General features: G+C 34.7%; 1 protein-coding gene across 5 annotated transcripts in view; it reads right to left on the reverse strand.

The window, feature by feature from the left end:
• MAPK8 (mitogen-activated protein kinase 8) overlaps positions 1-13,055 on the reverse strand; it is a 109,968-nt gene that overhangs the window by 6,229 nt on the left and 90,684 nt on the right. For 3 of the 5 annotated variants that reach the window (XM_053584613.1, XM_053584615.1, XM_053584614.1), the window contains exons 6-10: positions 9,836-10,001; positions 6,004-6,075; positions 4,441-4,623; positions 3,995-4,119; positions 3,325-3,388 (exon numbers count right to left, since the gene is read on the reverse strand). In XM_053584613.1, coding sequence (XP_053440588.1) covers positions 3,325-3,388; positions 3,995-4,119; positions 4,441-4,623; positions 6,004-6,075; positions 9,836-10,001 — 610 coding nt within the window. Of the gene's footprint in view, positions 1-3,324; positions 3,389-3,994; positions 4,120-4,440; positions 4,624-6,003; positions 6,076-6,427; positions 6,500-9,835; positions 10,002-13,055 lie in introns of all 5 variants that reach the window. The other 2 variants (XM_053584612.1, XM_053584616.1) reach the window with 1 other exon arrangement.

Here is a 13,055-nt window from a genome sequence, read left to right on the forward strand (position 1 = left end):
TACTTCAATGCCTGTTCAAATCTGTGTCAGTGAGGCAATGAACCATATCTGTCTTATTAACTTCTATTTCCTAAGCCCTAGCCTAGTGTGTGGTACACTGTAGGTGTTCAACCAGGTATCTGCTCAAAAATTTAAATCAAATATTATGTGGAAGCATCTTTATTTTATTTTTTATTTTTATTTTTTTATTGTTGGGGATTCATTGAGGGTACAATAAGCCAGGTTACACTGATTGCAATTGTTAGGTAAAGTCCCTCTTGCAATCATGTCTTGCCCCCATAAAGTGTGACACACACCAAGGCCCCACCCCCCTCCCTCCGTCCCTCTTTCTGTTCCCCCCCCATAACCATAATTGTAATTGTCCTCATATCAAAATTGAGTACATAGGATTCATGCTTCTCCATTCTTGTGAGCATCTTTATTTTTTTAATACTGTAGAACCTCCACAGTTGACCACTTCCCTACACTGACCACCTCTTTAAGTTGACCTAATGTTCACAGACCAGATATGCACCCCATGTGCATATCAGTACAGCACTCCTGGTTCCTTATTTTGACCATCTCCATATGTCAACCATTTTATTGCATTCCCCAAGATGGTCAATTTACAGAGGTTCTACTGTATTTTTCTTACCCATTTACTCCTTCACAGAAGGATGCTTCTTTAATCATCTACTCCTGTCAACAAATTTTTACTAAAGTGAAGGAGGCAGATAGCTACATTTCAATTCCTTATCAGTAGCCCAGCATGATACAGCATCACTGCCAAGAAAATTTTTTCTAGGGGAATGTTATGCTTTAGCTAGGCTTCTGGATAGCAGGTGGACTGCTGTGAGGACTACTCCAACTAAAGAAAGATGTTGGGTGCTACTGGGCTGGTGCACGCACTTCCTGTTCTCTACTCGGATTTTAAGTGTGGTCTGTCTTGTGAGTCTAAACATTTACTGAAGAAGAATGCCCTGGGAGATGCTACATCGCTTTTATTCATCATCTTCTTTCATGGAATCTTTTCAGAATTGCATAAAAGCAATGAACCCTCTTCTGAGAAAAATGTACAAACAAAAAATGTTGCATAGAATTTCAAGGAGTCTGTGTAATTCCTGAAGATTAAACTTATGATAAAGAATCTCTAATTATAGGATATGACATCATTTACAATGTTAATTAGGTAAAATAAGTGAATATGTTAGAAGGAACAGGAGCTAGATACCCAAGTTTGCTTGCTGTGGTAACCACAGGCTTGGAAGGAGAAAAATAGAAAGCCTCTATAGAGGAGAGAATAAGAAATGCTTTTCTTCAAAGAAACGAAAAGAAATGATAAACATTTCAAAGTGAAGGATATTTTTAAAAAAGAAAAAAATACCACCCCTTTAGGAAAAGAGATTAAAGCAGAAGAATCAAAGCTAATTAAGAGTACTAATTAGGCAAAACAATCTGTAGTCAAAGTGACAATACATTTTTTTTCTTTTTGCTATCATGCTAAAACTCTCAAGCAGATCCTGAAAAAGGCAGTTGTAATTACTAAAACGCACTTGGGCCTAGGGAGAAAAAGATACAGAATAAAGGCAAGATATTTTTAAGATAATCAAAAGTCCCAAAACAAAAACACTGTATTTTGCGGCGCCTGTGGCTCAAGAAGTAGGGCACCGGCCCCATATATGGGAGGTGGTGGGTTCAAACCCAGCCCTGGCCAAAAACTGAAAAACAAACAAACAAACAAACAAACAAAAAAAAAAACCACTGTATTTCAACAAATGAAAAAACAGTATACAAATGAAAACACTTGTATTTCAATGATTTTAAGAGTTCCTCTTTTCCACAGTTTAATCTCTGAAATTGGTTACATCTTACAATCAATGGCACAGTACGACTGGCAGTGTTTTCTCTAATGGTACATACTGGTGTGTCTTACAATCGGAATCCTATTAAGACTCTATGAAATACCACAAATATTAAATTAATGGGATTCAACTAAATATTATAAATATCGACCAAATGTCAATTTAAAAATATTAGGTAAATATTTTAATAGATACTCTGGTCCATAATTACTTCCTTAAAGATTATTTATTAAATATTCAGACTGACTAGGCCCTACCCAGTTTTGTCATTCTGCTGGGCTCCACTAACGATGAGCCTTCCAAAAATCGACTCAGAGAAAATTAATCTTTGGTTATTCCTAAGAAGAAAGAATCAAATTCATTCTTTTCATATTTTATACCTTCCCAGTCCCCTCTGCCTCCCCAGTATTTCAGTACTCAGCTCTTAAGAACAGGTCTCTGCTTCCACGTTAGGATGAGGTAAAGAAGGGGGTTAGGGTTTTCGAGGTCACATAGCTACAAAAGTGGTCAGAAGACTCAGGGACACCTATACAGATACAAGTAAAGAGGATCTAAAATTTACCTGGGCCAAATTCCAGGGTATGTTTTAAGGAAACATTTTAATGTTTCCCTAACTATCAAAGCATTATTAATAATCAACCACATTCATAAAACAGAAGAAACCTATTATATTAGCTTTGGAAAGTTTAACAATTATCCCATACTGCTGGGGTGGGGGCAAAAAGAGACTCCTGCACAATAATGATGGAAGTATACACTACTTTGAAGAGTTATCTGGAAATAACTAAAAAATATCTTTTGGCCCAAAATATCTACTTCTGGAATTTTTCTTATAGGCATGCTCTCAATAACAGTTGAACACAACTTAAAGTGTTTTTTGGGAGGGAGTTGTATATAGAAATAGTGATACATCTGTACAGAACAGTAACCAGCTATTAAACCAAATGAGGCAGATATATGGACCAAGAGAGAGTAATTGTCAAGATATATGATGATATTAACAGAGCAAGTGTGCACACAATACACAGCATACAAATATGTATGATTTTACAAGGGTGGGAGAAGAGATAATGAGAGACACCAAACATACTTATATATGTGGAAAAGCTTTGAGATGCACAAAAATCAAACATAAAATCCACATGGATGGAAACAAATGAAGCCCTCCCAGCAACACCAATAAGCGGAGCAAGCCGAAACTTGCACAGGTGAATCAAAGATGCTGTCAACTGTGTTTCTTGGAAGTAAAATAATTGACCACAACACAGTCTGTCTCAAAACTTGACAATGGAAAAACAAAAGAAAGTACTGTGTGAGGGTATGAAACATGGCAAATTAAGATTAAATGAAAGAGGGAAATAATGATATAATCAAATATTAGTTACGAGTAGTGGAAAACATCATTAATTTCCCAACATGATGAACAAATTACCATAAAAGGCCAGAAGCTCTTTCAGTTATCTAAGAATCTAATCAACGTTACCTTTCCATTCTTCTATTGTGTGTTCCCTTTCATCTAATTGCTTATCAGGTATCTTTGGTGGTGGCTGAAAAACACAAGGGAACAGTAATTGAATCAATATACTGGTAGCACAATATTTATTTTTCTTTTTAATTTTTTTATGGTCCTTAATTATGGTATACTGGTAGTATTTAAGTCTCTAAAATTATTTGAAATACTAACCAGACTTGTAAAAATGCATCATTACACCAAGATTGATCAACTATCAACAACCTCCTTATGTAGAAAGACTAGTTTTGGAAGACGCCTTCATTGCAGGAAAAAGATGTTTAATTATCTTTCCTTCTCTTCTAGCTTCTTAATTGTCATATTTTATTTCTATCAGAATTAAGCTGTCTATTAGATACAATGATTTGTTCAATAACTCAGTTAGGATGTTCCCCCAAAGTACTCAACATCCTAGCTTCTCTGATCAGGTATCCAAGCAAGAAGGCAAAAACAGTTGGAGCTAACATTATTTTGTGTAGGGAAGTGATTGGGTATTCTCATTAGCTTAATTACAGCACTCTTCATGCAGAAATAGAAAAACACCACCACCATGTATCTATATTTTTATTTAAAATCAAAAGGTCTCCCCCAAACCTAACATTAATTCCAAGAATGCAATATGTTCTTCATTAGGAAAACTTACAGCTTCTGCTTCAGAAGGATCATACCAGACATTGATATATGGGTGTTGGAGAGCTTCGTCTACAGAGATCCTTTTAGATGCATCTATTACCAGCATTTTAGATAACAAATCCCTTGCCTGGCTGGCTGCAAAAACAATGATGTTAATGTACACGTATTCATAAAGGTCCTCAAATTATCAGTGTGTTTCAGAACTTGAGATTGTCTCTTATTTAAAAAACTTTTTCAAAAAGAATAGTTTTTTTTATTATAAAATTAGGTCATATATTGGATTAAAAAAATATAAAATTAAAGATAAAAATAAGTAAAACCTCATTTTGTTCCATGATCCAGAGATAATTACCTTGTGTGATGTTCCATAAAAACATGAATACATACACACACACAAACACAACACACATGTACACACCCAAGACGGGATCAAATGTATGTATCTGTAAAAAGTACCTTTAAGTTTGTTGTGTTCCGAGTCAGCTGGGAAAAGTACATCAGGGAAGAGTTTCTCAAAGCTATATCCAGCATATTTAGGTCTGTTTTCAACATAAGTCCTTACTGTTGGTTGTAGTTTCTTCATGAATTCAGGACATGGTGTTCCGAGTTGTTCAATAACTTTATTCCACTGATCAATATCTAATATGAAGTAGCTAAGAAAAATACTCCATATCTAATGTTGAACACATTAGTTATAGCTATATTACAAGAAAGTAGAAATTATTAAAATCCTGAGAAAGAATGTGGCAGTTATAAATTTTATATCTCACAGCCACCTGTAAAAAAGGCAATGATTGTAGGTGGACAGACATGATCAATAAATAAGCTTTGTTAACCTTATTTATTGTGTGTGTATACTAATACTGATTTTACCATAAAATGAACCATAAACTCACAAACTCTAAACACGAACTGTAAGTGACTCAAAGAATAACGATAATCGCTACTCATAGGGAATCTGATGTACACTGTACACAATTCTAATATATAACATTTGTCTTTTCTTCCACCTTATCAGGAAACATAAATTTCCTAAAGAACAAGAAATACTTCTACAATGTCTTTTTTTTTGAGTTTTCTACACTAACAGAAAATAACCAGTAGCAATAACAATGATGGCACCAATGAATGTGGCATTTATTGTACAAATTTAAAGGGCACACGTGTAATTTTGTAACGTGGATATACTATGTAGTAGTGAAGCCCTGGCTTTTAGTGTATCCATCATCCAAATAATGTACATTGTACCCATTAAGTAATTTCTCATCATCCAGACCCCTCCTATCCTCAGTTTTTTGATAAATGATAGGTTAGGATTCCCTGGTCTCCTTCTTCCCAGTCTCTACACTCTAAGCTCCTGGAGGCCAAGGCCTAAAATTCTTGTAACCTACTAACTATGGCTTTCCCATCTCTTCTAAAACAATTCTAAGTGTTACTAATTGATAAATACGTAACAGATCACTGCTAAAATAAATATTAAAAGTAGATGAACAAAAAGCATAAATCCTAATCTAATCATCCCCATATAAAACTATACTGCTGAAATTCTCAGATGAAAAAATTAGTATGTTATGTTGAGTAATGAGACAACACTCAAAAGACACAAACCACACAGAACGTTAACAAAAAGAAGTTGGGGAAAAAACAGAAGGATGGCCAGAAGCAACAGACAATTTCAAGTACTTAATTCATATTAAATCCTAAGTACTTCTAGAGCTATTCAAATGCATAATTATTAGAAATTTTTAATACAAGCGATGATTTTTGATTTAGATTAAATAAATCACTCAGAACCAAGTAACTGTGGATAATTACAGTTGAGCAGTTTTCAGAATTAACACACGAAGCAATAATGAGGACAAGGAAAGTCTATGTCAAATAGCAGGTGGTATTTTGAAAGAGAAATTTAACAATACTTAATATTAGGGAGAGACAAAGTGCATCATACCTCACCAAGCTGAAGTGCTGTCATACATTTTGACCTTTAGAAACTACATTTTAGGCCAAAGGTAAGGATACGATCTGTACCTGGGAACAAAACACCACCTTTGATCATTTCTCCCATGATGCACCCAACTGACCAAATGTCAACTGAAAACAAAATGCAATGACATTAACATAAAGATTTTGGTTAAAAAAAGAAAAAATTAACAGAAAATCACACACACCATGTATACTTTAAAATTATAAAAAGCAGTATAAAATAAAAATGAGTGACAGTGAATGTGCTCTGACTACCAGCAGAGACTGTATGTCCTACTGCCAGACGCAGCCTACAAATATTCCAGCTTCCTATCTCAATAATTTTTGAATTATAACAGCCACAAACTTTACACCTGTTTAAAAATCCCATACGTATGAATGTAGCATATTCATTTTCAGTAGAGAACATAGAGAGGTTCATCACCTAACTAATCAAACTGCTCCAGCAGCATAAGGATACAGTCCCTTCCTGGAAAGAGGATTTTGTGGCAAACCATTTCTCCCATAATGCACCCCACAGACCATAAATCCACTATATGTTTGCAGCACAAAAGAAGGAAAAGCAAAGCAAAAGGTCATTAAAATCAAAGAAGCATAATATGACTGCATTATATAAAAACTGCAAAACATCACAAAAAGAAAAAAGTGACTGTAATTTTAGCTAATGGAATAATTTAAAACATAAAATATTATTCAGAAGGCTTTGGTTCACAAAAGAAAATGTAAAGTGAGAGTTATGCACAGAAACTGTATAAACTTAAAAAACCTGCATATTTTGTACATGAGTATTTACAAAATGTGAAACAGAACTGAACACAATCTTTATAAATAAGGCTAAGAACGTATATGAGGTAGTAAAATTATGAAAATGAGATCTCTTTATTATTTTGAGGTTCAACTGTGCATGATACTCTCTCTTTAAGTTAAATAAAAGAAAAAAGCATGAGAAAATAATTTAGCATATTAAAATACTTAACAGAAATGTCTCCATGAATTACAATAAAAAGTTAATCTAAAACGCTACAAAATTTTTCAAAATAGATTTCACATACTTATTGAGAAGTACTATGTTTATTCCAAATTAAAAGTCAATTATTTTCTTGGCAACATCATTCTACATTAACCCTACTATCCCAAAAGGTGCAAGTACAAAGAGATTAATCAATTAATTCATCAACTAACAAGAAAACCTAGTAAAAAAAGTATATTTCATGTTTCCTATCTGAAGTTTTTTAAACCCATAAAACCAAACTGCTTTTAAGAAGTTAGTTTTGGCTGGACACAACATGAAAGTTCCCACAGATTTATTATCTGCAAAGAGTCTCCTACCAGACTTACTCACCCTTTCCAGCATTAAGTGAGGACCCTCATCAATGCTGCAAATAATCTACTAGACATGGGAAGAAGCAATTTGGGGATCTCCACTTGTTTAGTAACATTAACAACACACCATGACTTTTTATCTTTAGGTTTATTGGACAAAAAAAAAAAAAAAAGAGAGAGAGTAGGTGCTTGTAGTTCAGTAGGAAAAAAGGGGGAGGAATGAGCAATTTAAAATGAAAAGTCTTAGAAACTTGCATTTGGTTTTGAGGTTAGAAGGCTCAAATTCTTTAAGATCAAAAGAGGAAAAAGGGCATAAAAGATGTTAGATACACACTTCGCCCTTTTCTAGGTCTTAGAAAATTAGGTAAAGTCTCTACTTTCTAATATGGTACACTCTTAGAAGGAAGCAGCCAGTTCGAGTCTTAGGAGTTAAACTGGGAATTACTTTTGGAAATCATGTAGAACTGAAGTTTCCCTAGAGTTCACATTAAAATAAATATAAATCTTCTATTCATGGCATGATTCACCTTCCAAGGATAAAATTTTAGGCCCAGAATGGTAGCTCACACCTGTAATCCTAGCACTTTGGGCCAAGGAAGGAGGATGGCTTGAGGTCAGGTGTTTGAGACCAGCCTAAGCAAGAGTGAAACCCCCTCTCTATGAAAAACAGAAAAATTAGCCAAGCATGGTGGCGCACAACTGTGGTCCTAGTTACTTGGGAAGATGAGGCAAGAGCATCACTTGAGCCCAGAAGTTTGAGGTTACAGTGAGCTATGATGATGCCACTGTACTCTAGCTCAGATGACAGAGCAAGACTCTGTCTCAAAATAAGTAAAATAATTTTAGAGAAAAAGTTGATATTCATAAATCAGTCCATCAGAGAAAAATTTTTTCCAAGGTTTTCACTTTTGACAAATATCTACTTAAATAAAACTTTTATATAGATTTTATAGAGAATGGCAAACTTTACATATCTGGGTTACAATTCTTGTTGGTATAACCCTCAATAAAACATAGTTTTAAGACAAAAAGATTTTGAAAACTGCAAGCATGAGAAAAGATTATTATCTGGGCCAGTGAAGACCAAAGCCATTTTAGCCTGGTTCATACACAAAATTAGCTTTAAAGAGTCTAATTGTTTCGTCTACTATGTAGATAAAAATACATCATTTATTGATTACACTATACTTTGCAATGCAAGAGCAATCTTCATGTTGGTGGGTCACTTACAGTATCAATTCTCCTAAAACAAATCTAACAACCAACCTTCAAATTTTAGGTAGAGAGAAAGAGAATAGTATATTTACCTAAGAATAAAAGATTGATAGTACATGTTTACTTTGTTTTAATTAGCTCAGAAAAGGAAATTAAGGTAAAGTCTTCAACTCAATGGTTTCTTTTATAAAACAAATCTTAAAGGTTGATTTAATACAAACTCCCTACTCAAAGTAACTGCAATTCTGGACTCCTTGTCAGAAAAATATCTGTGTCTTATTCTAGGCAGTATTTTGGATGATGTCACCAAATTTAAAAAATTACATTTAATTCCATAAAATCTCAGCAGATTTTATCTCTTAAATTTCTGAGACTCACCAAATGTCTTCATAAATTAAAAGTATGCATACACATACAAATTATATAAATTCATGATCTACATAGCAGGTAATTCTTTTCAACCATGATTCCAAGATTGGTTAAGTATGAATGCATAAACCCACACATAAAACTATACGCCATTTGCTGAAGGCTGGACACAAGGCTTTGATAAAACATTGCTTTCTCCAAAAGGTCACCTTGATTATCCATGAACTTTGCAGAAGGTCTTATTATAGCTCTTAAAAGTTTATACTAAGTGCTACTGCTATTAACTTTTGTTTCATGTGGTTGGAAATATGAGCAAATTATCATTAATGCACACTAAGATTACTACTAAAAATTTACTGTCAGTTCCACTGTATACTTTTCTGTACCCAGGTTAGAAATGTTAATTTTCAAGTTATAGGAAAGCAAAGGGCAAATACTCTGATTAAGAGGTCATAGCAACAAATTCTTCATTCAATGCTAGTACTGATGGTATATAACTGTATTTCAATAACAAGGTCCCAAGTTTTTCCAAATATGTATTTATGACAAAATTAATAGTTACTTTCAAATTCTATTTTTTTTTTTTTTTTCAGAGACAGAGTCTCACTTTATTGCCCTCAGTAGAGTGCAGTGGCATCACAGCTCACAGCAACCGCCAACTCCTGGGCTGAGGAAATCCTCTTGCCTCAGTCTCCCAAGTAGCTGGGACTACAGGCACCCACCACAATGCCTGGCTATTTTTCTGTTGCAGTTTGGCCAGGGCTGGCTTCAAACCCGCCACCCTCGGTATATGGGGCCAGCACCCTACCCACTGAACCACAGGCACAACCCTACTTTCAAATTCTTGATCCATATTTCAGACATATTTAACTAAATGCACTTCAGCTTAAGTATTTACATAAATAATCTGATGAACAAAAATTAAATCAGAAGAATATTCAAATAAACAGTGTATGCTTACCATTTTCCTTGTAGCCCATGCCTAGGATGACCTCAGGTGCTCTATAGTAGCGAGTCACTACGTAAGGCGTCATCATAAAACTTGTTCCTGCAGTCCTGGCCAAACCAAAGTCAAGAATCTTCAAAGTGCAGTCTGATTTTACTACTATATTACTGGGCTTTAAATCCTTCAGAAAAATAGAAATTAACAAATAACTGCTACGATACAAAGATTTTGAAGTTCACAATTAAATTATTCTATCACTTGCAAAATAATGTGTGTTAACTGTTCACTATTCTCACTATAGTGTCACTGCACAGATTCATGATAAAAAGGTAAATCTGAGAAATATGTTTTATGGCATTTTAAATTTATGAATACAGTTATTAGAGAAGTTAGTAATTTCTTTTGCTAAAAATTATGATTATCTATAAATTTATATTCAGAGTAAAAGATTTAGAAAAGCATTTCAAAGCTCACATAACTATTTTATGTATAAAAGTCATAAATTAGCATTTATGTTCATTTGCATAATTCCCAGTATTTAAAAAATCTCATTTTAAAGTCACAATTAGCTTTATACAGATATTACAAATGTACAACGAGCCATTCTGTCAATTTCAGCAAACATTATCTGACCTTTCAGATTGACAGACATTCAGTTCTAAAGGGCCAGAATAGTTACTATCAGTTTTTCTATTCCTGATTTCCCACCTGAAATCACAGAAATTTGCTCATGCATTTTTTTTTTTGCAGTTTTTGGCCAGGGCTGGGTTTGAACCCGCCACCTCCTGCATATGGGGCTGGCGCCCTACCCCTTTGAGCCACAGGCGCTGCCCATTGCTCATGCATTTTTTTCTGCCAGTAGAGGTAAGATGCCATTGTTCTGGTACCACTAATTCACAAAGTTACTAGCTGTTAAATACTGTACTATTAAATAATTTCTTTGTGAAGAATTTTTCACCTCACCTCAAACCTTAAAGAATTCTGTGCTAATGCCCATTAAAAGGAAGGCAGCAGCATGAATACTCATGGCTTCATAGTCAAAATACTTTGTTAGCTTTGATGAATGCTAGTGTAAATCAAAGGACCAAAGCAGGAAGAAAGCATTTTTTCACAACACAAATACAATGCTCTACCGATGTGAAGTACGTACATTAAACACCAGTAGTTAAAACCGAAAGAAAATCTGACTAGAAAGGCAAAGATTACTTTTGTAACGTCCAAATCAACATGCATGTTGTCTTTTAACATATTTTGATAAGTAATCATAGATGGGTTTAGAAGACATACAATCTAGGCTGGGTGAAGTGGCTCACTCCTGTAATCCTAGCACTGTGGGAGCCCCAGGTGGGAGGATCCCTTGAGGCTAGGATTCAAGACCAGTCTGAGCAAGACCAAGACCCATCTCTACAAAAAATAGAAAAATAAGCTGGGTATAGTGGCACATGCCTGTAGTCCCAACTACTTGGGAAGCTGAGGCAGAAAGGAGAATCACTTGAGCATAGGAGTTTGCGATTGCAGTGAGCTGTGATGACAACACTGCTCTCCACTCTAGCCTCAGCAACAGTGAGATTCTGTCTCAAAAAAAAAAAAGAAATATACTAACTCATCGATGTACTTAGTAAAATATAAGGTAAAAAAATTCGTTATTGCTATTCTGTAAACATAATGCTGCTAATATTTCTAAAATACAGTATCTTCAGAAACACTGCTTATAAAAGAATATTTCAACTTTTGAATAAATACTAAAGTAAATATTACTACTTCAATGTCTATTGTGATGGCTGAATCACCACTGGTTCATTATAATAATGGATTCTACTCTAGAAATAAGATTCCAACCCTAAATAGTCTATGTTGGAACTATTAAGAGCAAAATACATTTATATTTTAGAAATAGGTATGTTTTGTAAAGGAAAAACAAATTGTCAAAAAAAATGCCTCAAAGAATATTAAATGAAATTCACCCTTCTATATCAAATACTTTTTTTCACTTTAAAAATGGCTTTATTTTATGTGCAACTAAATGGACAGATATTCTATCCATAAATTCTATTTTCCAAAAACAATTAGGAGCTTTTGTAAAGAAAATCAAGCAACAAATTTTAAAAAGCATTGGGATTCCTCTGCTTCTATCTAGATCACTGCTGCGCATAAAAGTAAAGTTTGTTCTACCAGGAGTCATGATCAGAACTTAGTATTTTCCAAAGTAGAAATTATACAGTGCCATTTCAGGCAAAGATTATTCAGCTTTCATCCCAAACATCATGATAACTATTAGAACAGTTAAACCAAGCCAAACAATTCAGTATAGTTAGGCTTCATGATACAAGACCATTATGCTTTTGAAAGATGCTAATAACCCAAAATAGGAAATACTGATCAAAATAAAAGATATCATTGGAAGCTAACAGTAACAAATTGTTAGTTCCTTATTGTATCCCTCCTTGTATAACATTAATAAAGGGAATATTTTACTACAAAGGAAATTTTATTTCACGTTATCACTAGCCAGAACGTTTGTCCTTAGTTACTACATATAACGCTATCTAGTGCCATTATCCAAATGGCATGACCATTTTGTTTTTTGTTTTGTTTTTTTTTTTGGTAGAGACATAGTCTCACTTTATCGCCCTCAGTAGTGTGCCGTGGCATCATACAACTCACAGCAACCTCCAACTCCTGGGCTTAGGTGATTTTCTTGCTTCAGCCTCCCAAGCAGCTGGGACTACAGGCGCCCGCCACAATGCCCGGCTATTTTTTTGTTGCAAATTGGCCGGGGCTGGGTTTGAACGCGCCACCCTCAGTATATGGGGCCGGCGCCCTACTGAGCCACAGGTACCGCCTAGCATGACCATTTTATATCCACAAATCACTTCTGTATTTACAAACAGAATTTTCATAATTTACATAAGCACTTCTATCAGTGAAGTTTTAGCACTGAGATGCAATCAAATGTTTTTTGTGGACAGCAATATAGGATATAACATTTTTAATCACTTTTCGAGTGACCCTGTGTAAAAAAATCAATAACTTAATTCTCGTCTCCAAAGGATATTTTCAAATATACATGTAGAAATGGTTACAGGCTGGGTCCAGTGGCTCACACCTATAATCCTAGCACTCTGGGAGACTGAGGCCAGAGGATCACCTGAGCTCAGGAGTTCAAGACCAGCCTGAGGAAGAGTGGGACCCCCATCTTTACTACAAATAAAAAAACTAGCCGGGCACTGTGGCA

Source organism: Nycticebus coucang, chromosome 3, assembly GCF_027406575.1.
Source record: "Nycticebus coucang isolate mNycCou1 chromosome 3, mNycCou1.pri, whole genome shotgun sequence".
Lineage (NCBI taxonomy): Eukaryota > Metazoa > Chordata > Mammalia > Primates > Lorisidae > Nycticebus > Nycticebus coucang.